The 22,422-nt window shown below is 39.8% G+C and overlaps 1 protein-coding gene across 2 annotated transcripts in view; it reads left to right on the top strand.

Annotated features, from left to right (window-relative positions):
- The window catches only part of tpk1 (thiamin pyrophosphokinase 1), a 69,338-nt gene that overhangs the window by 27,738 nt on the left and 19,178 nt on the right, over positions 1-22,422 (top strand). Inside the window, exons 5-8 of one of the 2 annotated variants that reach the window (XM_038726334.1) lie at positions 3,318-3,390; positions 6,232-6,327; positions 11,956-12,102; positions 17,153-17,261. In XM_038726334.1, the coding sequence (XP_038582262.1) occupies positions 3,318-3,390; positions 6,232-6,327; positions 11,956-12,102; positions 17,153-17,261 (425 nt within the window). Of the gene's footprint in view, positions 1-3,317; positions 3,391-6,231; positions 6,328-11,955; positions 12,103-17,149; positions 17,262-22,422 lie in introns of both variants that reach the window. The other variant, XM_038726324.1, reaches the window with a different exon arrangement.

Raw genomic sequence — 22,422 nt, 5'->3', positions numbered from 1 at the left:
ACATGTACGTCAGCATGCAATGAAATGCTTTGAGGTCTTGCTAATTAGATTCTTTGTTGTAGTCGGATAATAAGATCACTGTTAGCACTGATTGTTTTATTTTCATGCCTTCCTTTTGCAGCACTGCTTTGTTATGAAACCAGACACATAAACCGAGTTCACATCTACAAAATAAAAACTTTTATCTACACACCAACAAGTCCTCATATTTGAATGACAAATTAGGTCATTTGTCAGTGCCTACAAAATACCCCTTAAGAACAAAAACGATGAAATGGTTGTTTTTTACATGGATGTTTAAGGTTTGGTTCAGAGAGCTGAACGTGTCAAAGTCCTTTGCTTTGGCTTGTTTAGGTATATGAGTCCTTAATGATGTCATCCAAAATAATTCCTCCACCCCTTCACAGGCTGTCCTCTCTGATTGGGAGATGGGAAGGATGAGAGGAGCAATCAGAGCAACATCTCCTCGAGTGATGAAAAGAGTTTGTCATGATGTGATTCAGGAGATGATGAAAGATGTGAGAGAATATAAACAAAGCAACATTATGTTGTAATTAAGTGGTCGTATGGAAGGATGGTGTCAAGCTTAGTTTGATGGAAAATAGAGAAATAGACATGAAGAAAGTACAAGAATAGGAGAAGCATTAAAAAAAAAAATCTTAATGAAGTGGGTAGATGGAGGGAAGTTGCCTTAATTACACAGAAAAGTAAGTATTGCAGAGCAGAAATGAGACGAGATTGGAAGAGAGTGCAAAGCAGAAGACACCATGGGATGGAGAGGTGTGGGTTGTCGGGGAGAGGAGAGAAAAAAAAGCAGGCAAAGAGGATGCAGAGACACACAAGCAGGGTGATTGACAAACACACACACACACACACACACACACACAAACACAGGCAAAGGTCATACAGCCATCCCCGCCACCCGATCCTCAGACAAACTGGCGGTAAAATGCTCTATTTCCCATCCAAATTAAAGTGTCAGTTAATATTAATGTGGAAGTGAGGACTGTCAGACACACAACACTCAGACACGCAAACACACACGCAAACAGCATTTACGCTTGCGCACACACAGACACAAATGCAGAATTTAGAATCCCGCCTGGTCAATTACTGTCATCCGCTGGAGTTATGCACACAGGTCACAATGGGATGTGTGTGTGTGTGTGTGTGTGTGTGTGTGTGTGTGTGTAAAGCTCTGATCGGGCCCAGTGTCACGTCTCGTCCCGTCTGTCACATGAAGGTTATTTCTGAATGGAGATGCAATTGTGGCGTCCTGTATTATAAAGAGGGTGGAAAGTCAAGTGTGCATGTGCTTGTGTGTCCCTGCCTATTTGCATATGTTTGTGCACATTGTGTGTGTGTGCACATCTCAGTGCCTGTGCATGTGTTTGTGTGGAAAGTATTTACCTGGATCATATTTTTTTGTCCAGCTCAGGAAGGGTTATGGTTGATTGTCTTTATGCGTGCGTGTGTGTGTGTGTGTGTGGCAGTAGATTGCATACAATTGCTGTTCTGTTTGTCTTGCTGTATCTTGTTGGTGTAAATGTGAATGCGGGGGGGGGGGGGGGGAATAATCCTTCTGTATCTCTTTCTGCAACGGACCGGAACATCATTCTCGCCTTTTGCTGTGGAACGTGCACACACACACACACACATAAATACACATACACGCACACAAACAAACACACCACCCAACCAACCATGAAATCGTAATGTCAGACCTGTTAATGCCTCTAGATAGTGGCAACCGCATCCCTGCGTGGTCCTATTCTTTACACACACACACACACACACACACACACACACACACACACACACACACACACACACACACACACACACACACACACAAATGGAATAAACAGAGCTATCTGTCTCTCTCTCTGACAGGAATGTTCTACTCAGTAGTGGCTTGTAGAGTTTTGCCTGTTTTTGCTGATATCTGAAACAGACCTTGTTAATTCCTACACCCTGGGAATGCAGGTTGCCTCAAAACAAAGTTGTATTTGGATGAATGGAATACACAGGGAAATGTACGTTCAGAATGCATGCATATATATTCCCATATAACCTCCTGCCCAGTTAAATTTCCAGTTAAACGCCTCTTAATTACTTGTAATAACATGGCTTTCCTGCCAGATTCATGTACTTAACAACTAATATTCTGTATTACTTCATTTTGTGAACTTTGTGCCTGCATTTATGGGTTATATGAGTCAAAAACCAGGAGAAAGTAGTTTTTTTGTCCATATCATAGTAAGTTATACACATAATGTTCGTGTACAGTGACCTCGCATAAGCAAACTACAAGCTTTCAAGCCCAGCAGTCTAGGTTCATTTGCATCCTTCAACATCCTCCTCCTTTCAGCGCACGATTTCATCCTCCATGTAGTCCCCATGTTTGTAGAAAATACATTTTTAACCCATTTGATACTCTACAAAAATGTATCTTTAAAACCAGATATGGCTTATAGGATCAGATTTTGGTTGGGAGTATTGTTTGGTTGACTGTCTCTGTCAATGTTTACAAATTATTTAAAAAATGTGAGTGTACTGCAGCACACAAGTCTGCATTGTTTTTACTTCCCTTTGTCCTCTATCCCATGTCAGTAATCCACATATATAAACAAAGATTATTTGTATTAACTTATTTCACCATTTACTCTTAGAGTATGCTGCATTGATTGAGAACATGTTTCAAATCATCAAATTGCTCTGTGACTTGTAATGACCTCTAATGAAGAATGTAGTCGCTCATTGTAATGGAACAGGCCAATATCGATGAACACCGGGTACATCCTGATCTGTTTGTTTGTGTGTACACGTGAGTGTGTGTGACAGAGAGAGAGAGAGAGAGAGACTTTGGATTGAATTTGCTTCTAGTCCTATCATTACTATTACATTTATGTGTTTAAGTTTACTTGGATGTATTTATCAAACTAGCAGATTTGCTTATGTTTGATGACATGTATGTGTGTGTGTATATGCGTGTGTGTGTATATGCGTGTGTGTGTGTGTGTGTGTGTGTGTGTGTGTGTTTTCACATCAAACTGTGTATCTCAGCAGTCACTTGTGTGTGTGTGTGACAGGGCCAGGCTCAGTGCCACAGAGAATCACCCTGTCAGTCTCCGTGTTGCTTCGTCTTCCCCCGGCGGCGTCACTCCTCTCTTTCGCTGCACAGATCAAAGAGCTGACACATGCCCCAATGTCCTCTCTCTCCATCTCTCTTCTATCTCCGCCTCACACTCTGTCTTCCTTGCAATTGTAACCCTCTCCCTCTGTCCCTCACCCCCTCTTTCTATCCTCACATCCAGCTTTCTCCCCGACTATATCAGTGGGGATTTTGATTCCATTACTGCCGAGGTCAAAGCTTTCTATTCAGACAAGGTGAGTGGAACACAACTTGCACACACTCTCAGACCTACAGGTGCACACACATATATACACACACACACACACACACACACACACACACAAACAAAAAGCAATGGGACTTTAGGCAGACATAATTTGAAAGTTTGTACTAAAGAACTCTATAATATCTTTAGCCTCAAATGTACAACTAGACTCCTTTAACCACCTTGACATATAGGCGACTCTAGTAAGAAGTTGACTTCCTTTGAGGCAAGACCTTCCCATCTGCTGCAACAAAGACTTCAAGTGACCCTGACTATATAGACATTTTCTTGCAGAGCTGTGTTTGACTGCGGAGTTCGATGTTACTGTTTTTAGTATACCTTAAAGCTCGCAATTATATACAAGTCGTTGTAGCTACACATTGTGAAGACTTAGAAAATAAGTATATCACACAAGTTATCTGCTCTGTTTCTGAATAATTCCTGTAACATTCTCAATAACTTGACTGGCAAATAAAACAAGGGTTAAATCCGTCTAATCCTGAATATAGGCACATGTTCGCCCAAAATGACCCTCACATTGTCACTGTGTGAGGAAACTACACCCTCATCAATTTAACTGTGAAGTCAGCTTTTTAAGAAAGTTTAAGAAAACATCAAGCTTTCTGAGTGTGCGTGGTGTTGGAGGATTACATTGCTGAGATCACGCTGCCTAAGTGGATAAGTGACTATCCAGCGTCGACTAGGGTTAAACGGCTCTTTTGCTCGAGACCTGACAAGAACATGCAGACCGAGTCATCAAAGTGGGTACAAGTGTGCAGTCTGACATGGCCCCAAATGTCAGTGCACTCATGATGCACTTAGACCCAGTCATCAAAATTCATTTTGCTGGTATGTCTCACACTTCCTGCTTACTCAGGATCAGGCAAACTTGCTCATCTCTTTTGTTCCTGCACACGTCTTTTTACTTTTAACACTGAAAATATATTCTATCATACTTATGACTACCTCCCTGTTAACATCCACAAACAACTCAAACTGTGTTGTCCTGAGTTGAGCCTGCTAAGAGCATAAACGTCATTTTTGGCTCTAAACCTCACATTAATCGTCATTAACCTAAACATAAAAACAATTTAATGGTAATGCTTGTTGGCAGTGTTAACACAGCTTGGCAGGAGGCACTGCTTCTCCCCTAACCACAGCTATAGATCAATATAATTGTTGGGTGTTGAGTGTGCTTGTGCAATGTCTGTGAGATCAGTGGTCACGAGATGAATGCAAACATAGAAAATAAAGAAAATTCTATTTTCTGATAAATAAAACTTTGTTTGTTTTTCAGACTTTTCTCTAGTCTAGTTACTAGCCTCTAAAAATTATTCAAATGAATGAAATGATCTGAGAGGGGAGCATCACCCTTCGATTGATGTGCTCCCAACTCAAGTTTGCCAGGAGATATTTATTGATCTTAATGGTTCACAAGCAAAAAAAGTTTTTAGATATTGTGTAAGATGTCTGTTGAGTTTGCCTTACTTTAATGCATACATCCGCTACCCTGTAAAATATAATGAAGTGAATACAACAAAAAAGTGTAAGCACTCTACACAAAATGTCTTTTAAGGACCTGCAGATGGATAACATGCAAGATGGGGTGACTAATGTCAGTTATAATGAGACAGAGGGAGTTACTTGTGTTTATTTGAAATACATTTTAACACAAGACGGTATGGTATTGTACCTAAATTATATACAAGCATAGTTCAGGTACAAGACGGTGCTTCTCGACAGTCCTCTGATGACATCCTACGTCATAGTCTTTGTTCAATGTTTTGTTTTCCTGGCTGTGACTTGTTCATGTACGGATTTAGAATAACCCAAGGTCATGCGAATAAAATGCAAATTCGTCTATGTAGTGGACTTTCCGTTGTTTATAACAAGCAAAATGTCAAGCCAGAACACTTGAGGAGAGATGAAGCTCGGTTCAATAAATAATAAATACAGTGTAAAGTGTTGCATAAACACACACACGCACACCTTCGAGGAAAGAAAATGCAGAATCTGTGTGATCTCTGTGCCGTGTCACACTGTGTGTTACTGTGATCAGACCCCCACTGATACACTTCGCCATGCACACATGATCACACACACACACACACACACACACACATACACACTCGCACACAGAGATTTAGGTTGCCTTCAGCGGTGACACCCTCCTTTTCCCCTCTCTCTGTAGCTGTCTGTAAAATTAGTCCCTTTTTCACACATTTCACACAGGTTGCCTTATACCTTTTTTTTTCCATGAGAGAGAACAGACTTTTATGGTAATGCTTTAGGAGCAGAACAATGGGAAAGTTTGAGGCGTTCCTTCAGAGATTTGTCGGAAACGGTGAATAATTCTGCATAAATGGAAAGGAGAGAACAGAAAAGCCTCCGCAAGGGAGGGAGAAAGACAAGGGGAGGCCGGGATGAAGGGGAGAGGAGGGAGGATGGATGGGATCAAACAGAGCACGGCGAACAAGTTTGTGTGAAGTTTGTGTGTGGGAAATTGGTGTGTGTTAGGAGGAAAGTGACAGTGTGTGGAGAGAGAAGGAGACAGAGGGAGAGAAAGCCAGAGCATGGTTGTTTACCTGGATGCTGTAGTTTAGGGCCACTGACTGGAACCTCTACATTATTCAGCAACACAGCCCGCAGCCACACTAGACTAAAACACTGATTTATACCTCACTCCATCTCTCTATCTTTCTGTGTTTCTATCCCCCCTATCCCTTATCTCTGCCGGAGGTTTTAGTTTTGCTGTCTGTGGATGTGTACATCTATCTGAATGTGTTTTGTTGCCTGTGTGTGTGTGTATGTGTGTTTCCTTTGTGCATAGGAGTGCAAGCTGATAGAAACAGATGACCAGGATCTAACAGACTTCACCAAGTGTCTTGCAATCATGGTGGAGGAAATTCAGACAAGACAGTTACAGGTAAACATCTACGGCACCTCCCACATGCACACACACACACACACACACACACACACACACACACTCGCAGTTTCATTCTCAGATGACGATGATGATTATACATTTTTATTGGAATAGTTTGACGTGTTGGTAAATACACTTATTTGTGAGCCAGGAGATGGTTAGCTTAGCTTAGCATAAAGGGTGGAAGCAGGGGGAAGCAGATAGTCCAAAGGTAACAAAATGTGCTTTCCAGCACCTCTAAAGCTCACAGATTAACATATTATATATTGTTTGTTTAATCCCTATAATAATGTAAGTGAAAAAAAGCACAAAAGCAAGTTGTGGTTTTATTGTGGGGTTACGTGCCAGGCTATTTCTTGGCTGGGAGCGGTGACTTTCTAGGCATATCGGTGTCAAAAACACAATTTTAAAAGGGTATTATTGCTGTTATTATTATTTGAAGGACTAACAGCAGTTATAGCACTGGGTAAAATGAATAAGTAAAGCTCTCCTCTCCCTTAGCCTCTGAGAGTTTAGTGCCCTTAAGCAAGGCATTCAGATTTCAGGTTCTTAAGATGAGCTGCTCAGAGGTCAATAGTGTTGGACTGCGGTTGACTGCAGGCAGATCTGAGGTGTGAACGCGTGGGCGTGTATGAATATGAAACATCATGCTGCTGAAAAGGAACATGCATGCTCACTCAACATTCCCTGAAGAATCAAGCGTTGAAGAATACCACCGGAATAGCATTAGCCAGTTTCTGTTTTTTCTGGTAATTGTGGTTTGCCAGATTTGAAATGAAGTACTTTACTTTGGTTGTGATCTTTTCAAACTGTAAAGCATCTCCTAACAACCTGATATCCAAAATTCCAAAATGAGCTGCCAGCCAGAGCGAAGCCCCGTGCCCAGCCAGCTGCTGCAGAGCCAGACACACAGTAATCTGATCCAGAGATTGACTAAATTTCCATTCTGACTCACAAAATGTGAAATGAATTGCAGAGATTGCACATTACACTAGGAGAAAATATCTAATATACTTACACTGTATGTATAATTTTAAGAATGTAAAAATATCCAAATTTTCATTTGTAATGGGGGATAGTGGTTTTTCTATTAATTTATGTATATGTCTGTGTATTTATCTCTCTGTCCTCTTTCTGTCTGCCTGTTTCTTTCCCCTCTGCCTCGCTCTTTCTCTATCTTACTATTTTACCACCATTATTAGATTTTTTTAAGCAGTATGCCGAGTGTTGCTCCAATCACCGCAGAGTGCCCCAATCACTTCACATCTCTAAGCTGATGAAAGAACATGGAGAAAAGATGCTTGCAGACACACAAAAATGCACATCATCTCATACACTAATCACAAATGTTGCCGCTTTGTGCATTTTCACTTTGTTTGTTCTTTTGGTGTCCGGCTTTAAGAGAAGATATACTTTTGTCCTTCCCTTCCATAGGCTTTTTTTTTTCTCGGCCTGGCTAATGTTTATTCTGCCTTTGAACTGGCGTGTTTGTCCGTGTGTCTGCCTGCAAGAGATAGGAGCCTGGCAATCAGTTTTTGACATTCTATTAGAGTTGCTGATGATGACTTTTTTGTTTGTTTACCGGGATTTTCCCTCTTTTCTTTACATACTATGACTCTTATTTGAACTCTTGTTCCCTCCAACATTTTGTGAATAGGAGTAGGTTATGTAAAAACAGAACTTTCTAGTGATTTAATATCATACCATGTCATTTTCTTCATCCACTTTACCTGTTTAAATGAATTAAATACATAGATGAAATAATAACAGTGATTTGGGTATTACTGAGCATTGTGCTCATGTGTGAGCTGTTTAACATTCAACATATTAGCCCCTGAATATTTTCCTCCACACAGCTTAGCGCTCGATTTAGAGAATTTATCTCATATTGTGTTGGGTGGAATCCCAGAGAATGGTATCAGAGAATTATGGTGGGTGGATGGAGTATATATTTGGTTATGTGTATATAGATTTATTTATATGTGTGTGTTTGTGTGTTTATGTCACAGTGCACATGCATTTGAAAGTGTGTCTATCTGTGTATGTGCCTATCTACATTGTGCATGTGTTTGTGAAAACCTTGTTTGTGTGTTTGTGGGCATTCGGTACCTGTTTGCATTTGTTTGTGTATGTACTTGTTGAAGCATGTGTGTATGCAACATCTGGTGTGTGTGTGTGTGTTTGTTTGTTGTCTCGCGGCTCTGTCCTAGTTAGCTTCTCTCTCCTTTGCTTCACTGTTGCAGGCATAAGCAGCACTTCTGTTTTCATTTTCGTCTCTCTATTCTCTGGTTATCTGTTCATCATCCCCAATAAATGAATGAGAGTTTTTGTGTTGATCTGCGAGCCGGCGTTGCTCGCTCTGGCTCCCCCAGCCAATCAGGAAAGAGTACTGCCGGATATGTTAAGCCAGCTTGTTGAATTTTCTTCATTCAGCCGTGAGATTCTCCTTTCCCTGCTTGTTTTTTTTTGTTTGTTTTTAGTAAACAAACATGAAAAAGGAACAAATAAAAATTCAAGCTAGTATATAGAGTTTGATATGCGTAGCGGACACAACAGAAGTGTGATGGGAAGCGGAAGATTGAGCAAGCTAGTGTATGACAGGATGCTGAAACACGATACACCTTTTTTCTCCCCTCTCTCCAGTCATTGTTCCTTGTTCTCTCTCAGCGTTCTTTACTTTCTTTGAGCTTTTCTGTCCTCTGATTTTGGGGACTTGCTGTGAATTTTGAACTGACTGATGCTCTTCATTGATACTGTTCGCTGTTAGTTTGATCCATCTGCCCCCTCCATTCCCCCCCTCTGGGAGCAGCTTTGGTCCTGTCAGGGCATTCTTGTGAAAATCTGTTCTTAGTAAGCAGTAACAAAGGTGGAAAGGGCATCAGAGATGAATTGGGTAGATGGTTTGATGGGTGGACAAAAGGGCCCAAGCCTATTGTAGACAAGAGATACTTCAGATACTACAGAGTTAAAGGATACATTTGTCAATTTTCTGTATTGTCATTTATATTATATATTTATTATCATATTTAAAAACTTGCGAAAAAAGAGCAAAACCAACAACCTTCTATAGCTGTGCAATTAATCAAATTTTATCAAACCCAAACTCATTCTCAGTCAGGCTGTGGCATGTTTGTTTAGCTTGAGCTAAGATGACAGTGGTTACAACTGCTATAACTTGCTAGTCATCATTATTAGCTTAAGCCTACGGCATTTTACACTGCATAAATTAAACTAGCAGATAACAGTATTTTCCTCTACTCATAGCCTAACAAATTCCATATTATTTATACTTCTCTTGCTCACCGATGGTTTTAGTAACTGCATCTCTAGACAGAACACCATGGTTATGTAACGAGTTGTTGTCAACTCAAGTTGTTCACCACTCTCTGCTCTGCTCCTCTCCATATGTTCTTTTCCTTGCTCTTCTTTCACCTTGATTGGAGCGACTGTGTTTCTTTGTTAAGTAATCACTTCAAGAACCCCTGCAAACACAGAGCACCCTTCCACTCCCCAAAGCCAGTCAGCCCCTAGGGAAACACTCCGTTGCTGACATCCTCTTGTGCTCTAAGACTCAGCTAAGATAATAATGTTGGATAAATGTGTCTTATTTCATGGGCTATATGGAATTTTTGGGGTAATGCACATACAATAATTTTAAAATATAAAGAATTCTGTTAAATAAAAGTTTAATAAATGCATGATGTTTTCTTATTCAATCAGTAATGTTAAATTATCGTGGTCTCAGTATTAAACAAAATAATCAGGATTTGGATTTTTGCCATAATCGAGCAGCCCTCTATTGTTCCTAAACTATTCAAAACATACAGTATCAATGAGCGATGCAGTCACACTGGGAGCCCCAGACAGTATGGAAGGCACAAAGTTTAGAGAGACAGACAAACACATTGTTGGTTTTGGTATTTTCATTGGATTTGTTAAAAAAATACAGTAACAGCAGCTTTTCCTGTAAGACCAGGTTCAATATTTAGAAAGAGATTTTTGTGTTTGTTCCCGCCTTTTTGGAGTAACACATGGATGGGATTCTCTGTGTAGCTTAATGAAGTGTGTTTCAGATTTGTTTGTATTATTCTGTAAGTTTTATTAAATCACAGGAAAGTACTTAACTGGAGTATTTTCATTTTTTCTACTTAATAACCTCTCTCTCTCTCTCTCTCTCTCTCTCTCTCTCTCTCTCTCTCTCTCTCTCTCTCTCTCTCTCTCTCTCTCTCTCTCTCTCTCACAGAGGGGAGTTTGTTTACCAAGCGATGTTGTTTACAGTTTAGGCGATGCCTCTGCATGTGTGGGCGTCAGCCAGATGTTGAAATAACCTCGATCTCAGCACTTGTTTTTATTTTAACTCCATCACCTGAGGCAGGAAGTTAGTTACAATACATTCAGTTCGGTAAATTGTCTAGTCTCAGGAGCTATACCGCAAGTTTGATCTGAGCTCTTTCACCTTTTGGGAAATGTTTAATACTTTGAAGTAATGGCAGGTTGTTGAAGTAGTAAAGGGGGAATGTGGCAGAGTGACACTACAGGAGTTTATTGTATTTTATGGGTTAATGCATATACATATACTTGCACAAAGAAACAAACCTCACACATCTATAGTGGTAAGAGTAGTACATTATCAAAGTTAGTAATTGTTAAAAAGAGTTAACTGTGGATCCCTCTGTTTAGCTGCAGCCCAAGGAATAATGGTCAACATCAGCAAAGGCAATAGAAATTGATTGTACCTCCTACATTCTGTTTGTTTAGTTATTTATTTGCAGTATGTGGAAGTGAAGTGAGTGTGTCTGATAATATTTGGTTCATTTTCTGTGGTGGTGTGACTGTCAGTCGTCAGCCTCTGACAGCGCCTCTGCCCTTTAGACTCTGTTGGGTTTTAAGGCTGTCAGCACTGCTGCTTGACTGCTCGGGTATTTTGTGTAAGGATATAACTGCTGAGAGCTGTAAATATTACATTTATGTGAACTGCTGGCTCGAAGCTAAAAAGAACCTAATTTTAGCTCAGAGGGTGCAGGAAATGGTGTTAGTTTAAGTAATCTACTTGATTTGCTGTTAACATGTTCACCTCTTAATTCAGGAGACTGATGTTTATCGTAATTGTGTTGGCCCAAATTTATTCTTTGATCTACCACTGATTGTTTATCTGTCCTCCATCGCAGTTCTCTCTGGAAGCTCTGTGTCCTTACTGTTCCTTTCTTTAATTGTTTACTTGTCTTTTTTTAATTTTTATTCTTTGTTAAATTAAAAAGACTAAAACTGGTAATACATTAGTCACTCTCTCATTACATTCCGACTTCCCCAGCCTGTCTTTGGCACTCACGTTCATTAATTCCTACTGAAGATGTTAAAAATGTAACCTTTTAACAGTTTATAGACACATATTTCTTACTGGATTTGTTTTCCTCACACAAAATAGGGCCAGCATAAGCCAAGTAGCACAGTTGTCTGCCACAATGTGTGTTCTTTGGATCTAAATGCAAATAAAACGCAATTTTTCTTTGTCTTTGTTTTCTGCACCCACTTCTCCTGTCACTTTTCTTCATTGAAACAAACACCAGTATCAGCCCAGGCCAGTATATCAAACCACGGCTTCTGAAATTCTGTTTGTCTTTCCAGGTGGATGCCATAGTGACACTGGGCGGTCTGGCTGGCAGATTTGACCAGACCATGGCGTCTGTTGAGACCCTCCACCACGCTCTGTCCATGACACGACTCCCCCTGTTGATCATACAGGGGACTAGCCTGGCGTACCTGCTCAGACCCGTGAGTGTATTGTTAAACACACAGTACTTAGCCTTCACATGTATGCACAGAGAAACCACTGTGCAGCTGTTCTCTCCTGTTAAGTGTTTTACGTTGAATTTTCTCTTCTTTGAGCTACAAAGTCAGCGGGCCGTTTTTATACAGGTGTTGTGAAGTACAACTAAAAAGCAAGGTGATAACAAACATGCTGCATTTATCCTTGTTTTAATTTTTGAGTATTTCGCTTCTACCTAAGGTGGGTTTATAATGGCTGTATCTGTATTTGAAGTCACATTTAAAAACTACACACACAGGCAAAACCTCCGTATATTTTCACCACGCTAAACTAAAATTCTGCTCTCCTGCTCTAAGATCTCCTACCCCTTCTAATCACCCCTCTCCCAGTTCTTTTCTTCATTTTCTGTTCTCTCTCAAAAATGTTCTTTTTCTTGCTGTGCTTCCACCTTGATTGGAGTGTTGAACACTTTGTTTCTTTGTTAAGTAATCACTTCAAGACCCCCCCCCCCTCCCCACACACACACACACACACCACACCCACACCCACACACACACACACACTTCTCTGCTCTTATGGTGCCCTAATTTGCTGTTGTGCATGAGCGAGAGAGTCTCTTTTGATGCTCCCAAATTGTTTTTCCTCAATGCCAGCCACTTTCTCATGCTCCTCAGTTGATTGAGTTTACAAGTGGGCCAAGCAGCCGCCATTTGGGACACATGCTGCTCTTTTTTTTCTCTCCCTGTGTTGTTTATTTGCAGGCTCGTCAGGACAAACAACTAACTGTCACACTTCCTGATGACACCTTGTAATACGTTAAGTAAACCTTTCTTTCATGCACTCCCTCCCTACTTCTAGTCATTATTCCAAAGGCGCACTGTCATTTGCCTCTTCATACCTCGACACCTCCAATTAATCTTACTTCAGTGAGGGTAAATTAAGCTCGTTTGTCAACGCAGCTCCAATTCGCTAGCGACTGATGAACGCAGACGCCTGTACATGAAGGTGAACGCAACCTTCGAAAGACCCAGTGCTATTTGTTCAAGTTACATCTGTAATTGAAGTGTTTACAACTTTTGCCAAATATCTTCACCACCTGTATTCCATGCAATCACCGCTTTGTTACGTGCTTAGCTTTGGGATTTGGTGGTACAATAAATACATAGAGAATTGTTCATGTTCTGTACACATTCTAACACAAACACACAATAAATTAAGACCAGCGGTCAATGACCAGATATGTCAATTTTGCATTTTGATAAGTGTGGATTATGTTACGTGAAAATATTTCTTAATAGCCTCATGCCTGAATTTATTTACAATAAAAAAATAAAATAAAATTAGGTATGATGCAAATTAGCGACAACAGGCATAAACGAGAAACCGGTGCTTGCAAAAGGTTCCCAGTTACGTATTGAATATGCGCAAACAGGCATTGGGGGAATACATACGCTATCTCAGCTGCAGTCTGAAAGGAAGAGGTGTGATGCAAATTTGCGACAATCGGCGTTAAGGGGTTAAAGCTACTTAAAACTGCAGCATCTCATTAAACCCTGAGTCCCTGAGTCACAGATAATGCTCTGATTTAATCAGGATTGTGCCTGTTTGTTTTAGCTTTTTTAGTGTCAAAGAGTTATTATGCTGTCTTTGGGAATTATGCAGAAGTCTTGTGTTTTCTATAGCTGTCTCAGGGCACTATATAATTCTCATGTCTTTTATAAAATTATGGGTAGGTACACTACAAGGTCTGCAGGCTTGTTTATTCTGAGTCCCTACACAACAAGAAGATGTTTTAATCAGTCAAGGACCCAAGGTGACGCTAAATTTACTCTGTTTTGATCTTTAAAAAAAGGAAAAAAGTTGCACTGAGTTCATTGGTCTTGTTAGTTTTTCTTTTGCTGTTTGGTCTATTGAGCCTCGGTCGGGGGCCAAGGAGAGCCACATTTACTGAAGTTAGTATCCCAGCCCCTGAAGTTACTTGAGGAAGCCTTTTCTCTGTGTTGTGGGACAAGCGATGCACAGTGCTGCGTCAGCCCAATACGTGCTATAAATCATTCTATAAGGGGTCAAATATACAGGCTTGTTTTCCTGATGCCCTTTTGAGGAGTGAAACTTGTCAGAACAAGAGCTGATTTAAATGATAAAGTGTAATACCTGAGGTATGTTAACTTCTGCTGTGCTGGAGCAAGTTAGCAACGACTTGTCATTTAAATATAAAATAAATATATACATGAGGTAAAGAACTGACCCAGGATGGTCTATTCCGTGCTGAAGTGAATAATATAATGTTGTAATTGCAAGACACTACCTGCAAACTTATTCACTTTCATCGGTAGCATTGATAAAATATCTGCCTTTGTCTTTGATTTTTTAAAAATATTTCTCAAAAATAATTTAAATTGGAACTTAAATCCACCACCAAATTGCAAACGCATCTTAACACAAAGGAAATATGACAAAACGAAACAAAAAATTATAACAATACAACAATTATCCCTCATACTTGGTAGTTTTAAATAGAGTCAGAACACTGCATTAAATGGGCAACTTTTAAAATTAAACTTTCCTTGATGATTTCCTGCTTCATCCCTCTTGCTCTCCATATTTCAGGTCAAACGTTGCTATCGCAGTTAGCAGCTAGCTCTACATCCAGAAAAAGGGTACATTCTTACCCCGAGCCGAGCCTCTCCTGCTAATGTGTGGGTTTACACAAAGAGGTTCTGTTTATGTATAGAAAACAACCTCAGGGATGTTTCCTGAACACCAAATGCTCCAACACTTAGAATCTTCCCTTCATTCCTTCCCTCCGGCTCCACAGCTCCAGGAAGCCAAGCAAAGGAAACTCTGCTTTAAACCTGTCACACTTTCAAGATTTCAAACTCTTAATTGAGTGTGCCTGTCTTTGCTGTCTGTATGATCCTTTTAGATGACTGATCTAAGTTGTAGCTGTCACTGTAATACTTTTTGTCTTTGTATTTATACTTGGGTGTGTGGCAGGTTGAGCATACATTGCACTTGTAGCCTGCAGCTGTAAGTGTGTATGATACATAATTATCAAATTGTAGTCATTTTTGGTTTCCTGCAGATGCAGTGTATCCTTAACAAAAACAAGTATTTGTGTTGTAATGAGATTGGGGTGTTGCTTTGTGTCTTTTTATATGTTGTGAATGAAAGAAACTTTGTTTTGACCTTTTTACATTCTGGCATCAGGCTTTATTATAACCAGTACATTCAGAGCAAAGTCATTATTCAGCCTGAAGAGTCTGACACTACCTTGTACCTTTACTGTGTGATGTTCTCGCTTTTTTCTCCAACCATAGTTTTCTCAAAGGGATACCGTGACATTTCGAAATTTTGTTCATGTTTATTTTCTCTGTAGAGCACTTTATAGAAAGACTTTACTGTACCGTAAAACATTTCTTCATCCATCGCTCAGACACCATCAGAAAAGAGTTTGTAGCGTGAATCAACATGAATGCTGATGAACGTTTTGTGTCTTTTATAGATAAAAGAGTTGTTGTCTACATGGCTTCTGGGTCATGAAACAGCCTCTGTTCAAACATCCTGTCTTTACATGACCTCAGAGTCACAAAATAGGCCCTGCCAGGACTCAAGGATGGTAATAATGGAAAGTGACAAGTGGCAAATTTACAGGCCTCAAACTGACTCAATACGTCCACATACCAGGAGATGGCCAGGAAGTTCACAGTGCTTTGTGCTGAAGACAGAAGACAAATAACAGAGGGGCTGTCTTGTTTAATTAATAATATAGGAAGTTTTATTTTGCCATGCTGACACCAGTGTTAGGGTAAGGGTCCTCAATTTTGCAAAAAAAGTGTTGTTGCTTGCTTGAGGTGGTTTTTGCCTTTTTTGAAAAAGAGTTAATGAGTAGTTAAAGAGTAATGTGACACGGCAACACCTTTTCTGAATACATTCTGACGTAGCAAACATAAGTCACATGAAAGATCCACTCTGAGAGAAGAAGACGAAGAAGCTTCCCGAAGACCTCGCTCCATTTTACTCATGTAGATTGACTGGTTTTGTTCCTTCTTCTCTTTGATGTCTATTGATGGTTGGAAAACAATGGATTTTGTTTCTAGTTTGTAACCTCTACTTCTTCTAGTCTGTTTTTTACAGCCATGCATACCCTAGTTTTACTATACTATTCATAAATGGGGAGACCACGCTTTTAAACATAGAAGCATACCACATGTGCTACCTTTATTAATTGTTTAGAAAATAAATTGGAACAACAACAACAAAAAAACTTGTTGCTGATCCTCTCTTCCTTTTGTCTTTTTGCCCCATCAGCCTATTCGCCTGGAGATCAGTAGAATCTCAGAACCGCACCGAACATGCCGAAAGCCGCCATCCAGCTAACTCTGTTATAATGTAACCATAAAATTATAGTATTATAGTATTTCACTCATGCTTTCCAGTAACCTCTCAGCTACTGAACTCAACTGTACTGAAGTTTTATCCACTTAGTGGTCTTCTGTGTTTACATATTAAAACATCTTGCCAAGATATCCTTCACTGCTTGCCGGTATTACATACAGACGCCTTTTTCCAGGTTTCATTGATGCATTTATTGTTTATCACTGTATTCAATTTGTATTTAGGCCTATGCCAAATATTTTTGGTGCTGCCTTAATTAGGTGGTATTAACCCACTGACTTCAAGTGAAGTCTTCATAGTAGAGAAACAAGTAAAAACCAGTAACAACAAGCTGGTTGTTCCTACAGTTATTGGGTGTCAGTACAACAACATTTTAACTGCATGTGACAGACACAAGGAATACTTTCTAAGTGTGGGTAGGAACTGAAAATGGGTTGCAGCATTGACAGGAGCAATCATTTATTTTTATGAGCCTCGGTCCCTGGGGGGACCAAGGCAGTTTCTCATTTGGAGCTGGAAAAGTTTAAGAAGTCGTGCTCCAAATTTGTTTTCTCTTTAAAATGTTTTAATTCATTGTTCCCACCTGTCGATAACTTTGACATACCCACACACACGCAAATACTCATTAATATTCACACTCATGCTGTATGTCAGCAGGGCAGCCACAGACTGGGGGTGAACACAGGCCTGGAGGGCGACTGGTGCAGCCTCATTCCAGTTGGTGGACCCTGCCAAACAATTACCTCTGGACTCAAATGGAACCTGAGTGAGTACACTTTTTTTCCTTGTTAGCATTTGAATGATGCTCTGAAGCTAACACTTACTCTGTGTTTGTAGGCCTGTGAAGAAAGATCCTCTTTTTTCTCACTTAAAACAATATACATTATACAAATTAAGTCTAAATATTCAGGGGTCAACTAAACTTTTTTGTCCAAACTATATGAAAATTAAACAGAATGTGTGTTTCTTTTAAAAAGAGACATTTCTTTAGTTTTGTTAATACAACAAAAAATGATATATGGTGGAAGGAAGAAAACATGCATTCAAGAATATTATCGGATTCTTATATTTTGTTCTGTTCGCTTGTACGAATATTCCAAGTTGGACTCACCAAAACTTCTTAAATGGACAAACTTAAGACTAAAGAATGTTGCCTGTTCATGACGAAGTGCATGTTTGTGAGATTTAATCATTAGCATAATCAGTGCCTCTCAAATTGCCATACAGGTTATATGTCCCTTCTATTTGTGGCAAATTTATTCACAAAAATGTTACTAAAGAGTAAAAATATGGAATTCACTAGAGGAATTTCCTAAAAAATACTATAAGTTGCTGTGCCAAAACATGCCATTACAAATCATAATAGCTTAAAAAAAACCAACTCTCAGTAAATTGGCAAGCAATGATGATGATAATATGAACAGAATATACATTTTGCATTGAGTTTGTTTTAGTTACATCTTTAATTTTGGCTCATTTCTGTATCATATTTAAACTCCAAATACATTCAGACTAAGATTAATTTTACGATTCTTAAATCAAACAAGTGGTATATCCCCGTCTGTAGAGAAGCAGAGTCATATGACACATCTGGACCACTTGAATTTTATTTGTACTTAAGAGAAAATTGTGCGATAAAATTCTCTGAAACCACTCGCACGTGTCACTTAGGAAAGATAATATGTTTGTATGAGTGTTTTTTAATTTTTTTTCATCAGGCCCATTGTCTGTCCAAAATAACCAAGATACATATTTGAAAGATCGGTGGCGAGATGAAGATAGGTGTTTCAGCTCTATACTAAAAGAGAGGAACTTGATATTCAAGCAGAGGTTGGAAGACCACTCTGCTGATGTCACAGGGGGAATTTAACATCAAGTGCTAAGAAAAGAGCAGCTACCTTTCCCTGCACAAATCCGGCAGCTGCCAATACTGCAAACTTAAATTTGCGTTCATAGAGGAAACAACAAACAACTGAATTTCATTCAACATGCACAATAAGATACAACAGTACAGAAGCTTAATTTGCTTCAGTGAAAGTAAGCTGCAGTTTCAACAAGTGTCATATATTGAGGACACACTCATGGCACAATGAGCTTTTTATACTTATGAACATTGTGTGAAAATCCAATCAGACACCCGTCTGAGGACCCCTGTGGTCTTACCCCACTCTTAGTCTTACGACCAGCTGTGTTCTTAATGAGTTGGCACAGACCAAACTGCCACCAGTACGAGGGAAACCTGGACCTTCTGTCTGCGGGGTGGCATAATGTGTCTGCTTCTTGGTGGGTGTCCACTCTCAGTGTCTGCATGCGCATGTGTGTATGTTTCTGGGGGTCTATACACTTGAGCGAGCACGTCTGTGTGTCCGTGCTTGTTTGAACATGTCTGTATGCGTGTTTGCATATGCGAGTGCGTGCGTGCGTGTGCATGTGCTCGTCCTGCCCTGTTTATTAGCTTGTGTTTTTGATCAGCTACTGTGTGTTATATATTTATCCAGCGCACCTGTGAGATGACCTTCTGAATGGTAATGAGAGGGACTTTAAACATGAGAGTCCTATGCAGATTAGCCAGTGATAACAAGATGCCTAATTAATCACATGCATATTTAGAAGGCTGGAAGTAATGATTTCCCGTTGGGGTTGGGAGCAAGGACCAGAATATGAAACAAAAATTAGGAGGAACAATTTTTTTCCATGTATGACTGCTGCATGTATGAGCGTTCATATAGCGGCAGTGCATCTCGTGATACCATCTTTCGTTGTTTGGCGTCTGTTCATGGTTTTCAGTGCCACTTGCTGAGGGGCCCGAATCAGATCTGTGCCACTCTCGGGTGACACTGTGACTCTTCAGAAGTCGATTGAAATAATCCCCCACACTTGGGTTCAAAGACTTTCTGTGATGAAAAATATATGATATCTCTATAAAGAAAGAGTATTGGGCTGTCAGCCATTACATCCTTGCAGACCCAAAGGAGACTTTTTTCTTGCAACCAGAGCTTGTCTTAAATTTTGCTTTAAAGAATAAAATTCAGCAGTGATTCATGTTGTTTTGATGCTGTTGTTGTTTTGTCAGTTATTGAGCAAACTTTTTTGTTTGTTTGTTTGTTTGTTCTGGTTGTTGTACTCCGGTGGAGTATGCAGGATGAGCTGAAATACTCTTGGTCCAAGTTAATTGTATCGTGATCATTTTTTAATGTTAGCCGATGAATAATTAATATTGTTGTGAAATTAGATCAGACACATGTATGCTCAAGGAGCTGAGGTTGAGCTTGCAGTGAGAGGATACAGCGTTTGTCTTGTACAGATTTAGTTTTTCCTCAGTTTCTATCATGTATTTTTTTCAGAAAAAAAGGGCAAAGCTGTGTGGTTTAGCAACACCTAATAAAATTCAAACCAGTTATTTTTGTGGCTAAGAGTTGTAAAGCGTTACATTAAGGTACTCATTTACAATTTAAAAATATCCTTTTTAATGTCAAAACAAACAAACAAAAAACACTCAAATCTATTTTGATGTTTCAGATTATAGTATTACACAATGCACACAGTTAAGCAAAGTGACCCAAATAAAAATGGCAAATATGATCTTGATTTGATGCTGCATGTTGTAATATTTACTGAGACATTCAAAATGATGTGATTGAAAAGTCAAATTAATGTCCATCACAGTGGAAATTACATATACATCTTCTCTGGTGGGAGGTATGATCTCATATAGCAACACGTTTCAGTGAGATTTCTTTTTCATTTAAACTTATATATTACACCACCATCACAAGTAAAATTGCATTTACTTGTAGTAGTGGTAAAGGTTTAGCAGTGGATATCTCCAAACCTCAAGAAAAGGCATGGCTAGGTACCAGTTGGTAAAATGGGTTTTTGTCATTTTGTTTAATTGACCTTTTAAGACATGAAGGCCCACCAGAGACACAGGGTGTCAACTATACTGGAACCTTGGAGCACATAGGTCGATGCCCCGTGGTACCAGGAGAAAAGAGATACTGCTGGCAGCACAATCACCTCCTGAAGGTCATGTCAGAAGCAGTCTGCTTAGAAACTTCTACAGGCAATTTGCGGATAATGGTAGATCAGTTGAGGCCTGAAACACTGACATACATTTGAATCAGGCATTAGAAAGATAGCTAAGTAAATAAGAGGTGATGGTTGGTGGACGTTGACGTGGAAGCTGGAGAGCAAGGTGCTTGGCAGTGGGATTGAAACTGACATGAGTCATTAACTAACCTAATTTTGCTGATGTTGGTGTGTCTAATGAGCTTCTCTTGAAAGCTTTCCAGGGCTGTCCCTATAAAAAAACACAATATCCTGACCGTACTTCACTTTTTGCCTCTTTTCATGTTAATTCCATATCTTAAAAACAAAAGAGCATGCCACAGATAAAGTGCTGATGCCTTAATGATTTTGCATAAGTAAAACGTGATTCTTGATGCAGATTTGCATGTGCCTGGGAGCCACAGTTGTAGTTAATTGTGAATCTGTCTTTGTCAAGGTAAATATAAAAAACTTTTGTGATATTTATTTTTAGTCATATCACCCAGCATCATATTATAGGTTGAATGCACAGGCTTTACATAGCAAAATATTCAGAGCCTCCAGCCTGTTGGGCAGTGAGGAAGGATAAAAAGGGGGGGGGGGGGGCAATCTGCAACATCACTGAGGCAGTGGAGGAACCTCTGGTTGGCCATGGCTCAAGAGAGTCTTTCTTGAGACTGCTGTCTAATAAAAGGACTGCACTGCGGTAATGATACTAAAGGAGGGGAGCGTACTACTAAATAATGAAGTGGCTGCAGTGTAGTAAAGGAAACAATATAGGAGGGGAATGCACAATTTTATAATGAAGTGACTGCCATGTGCTAATAGCCATGCAAAAGGGCAGTGTATGTTGTGTATGGTGTAGTGAATGTAATGTGTTAATGAGAGCGCTGGCTGGAGAGACGAATGGACTGAGTTGGCATGAATCTGGCACGTGTAACACTGCGCTCACTCACATACTAAGCTATTGTAATGCACACTGTCTTTTCCTTTTTTGGTCCTACCTTTTACCTTCCAATTTCTTCTCATTGTCATCATGTCTCTCTCTCTCTCTCTCTCTCTCTCTCTCTCCCCCAACACTGCTATCTCTTCCCTCTCCTTATTAGATAGTAGCTGAGCTACTTATCACCTTCTGTATATTTTAATTTTCAAACATCAGTTCTAAAATCCCCCAAGGTAACAGTCAGTAAGTACTGTCATTGTGTGCGCGCACACATATTGTCATGCTATTGCTCATGTCTATGCACACATGGGAGTGTTGGTCTTAAAATGAGTTGTAGTCAGGCAAATAGTTGGCGCATTGCTATCTTGAGTCAGAAGAAAGCGATCGCGCCATTGATCAAGAATTACCAGGACTAAAGTAGGGCACATTATTACGATAGTAAGATGCTCTTAACAAGGTCAGATTGTGCTTTTTGGCCTTTTCCCTTTCCTTTTTATTGTGTTAGTTATCTTTTTTGTGCTTGTAATAGGTCTGCAAAGTGAAAAAGCCCATAGTCCGCCCCAAAGGGAGTTACCATCTCCCACAGTAAACACTGCTCCTGAGCTGCCTTAAAACAGCTCGATTGTGGTCCAGCCTTTACTTCCATAACATATCTGCGTCACTTTGTTACACGCACCATAATGCTCACTTTGTGGCACGCCCTAAAAAACACTGGTGGAGAAACACACTGAGCTGCAGCACACACAGTGACAAGACGTCTGCCCGCTGTCCCCCCTCAGTCCCACCCTCCTTATCGAACGTTAGATGCCCTCCTGGCTGTCAATGGACATAAAGTTGTTACTGTAATGTAGAGGCAGTGCACAGTTAAAACTTTACGGATGAAAGATCAATTTGTTACAAATTAATAACTCACTACTCTGAAACTCTTGCTCTAGTC

This window comes from Micropterus salmoides, unplaced genomic scaffold (genome assembly GCF_014851395.1).
Source record: "Micropterus salmoides isolate LMB-PRFRI ecotype aquatic unplaced genomic scaffold, ASM1485139v1 Ms_hic_scaffold_1, whole genome shotgun sequence".
Lineage (NCBI taxonomy): Eukaryota > Metazoa > Chordata > Actinopteri > Centrarchiformes > Centrarchidae > Micropterus > Micropterus salmoides.
This window is presented reverse-complemented; position numbering and strand designations above follow the sequence as displayed.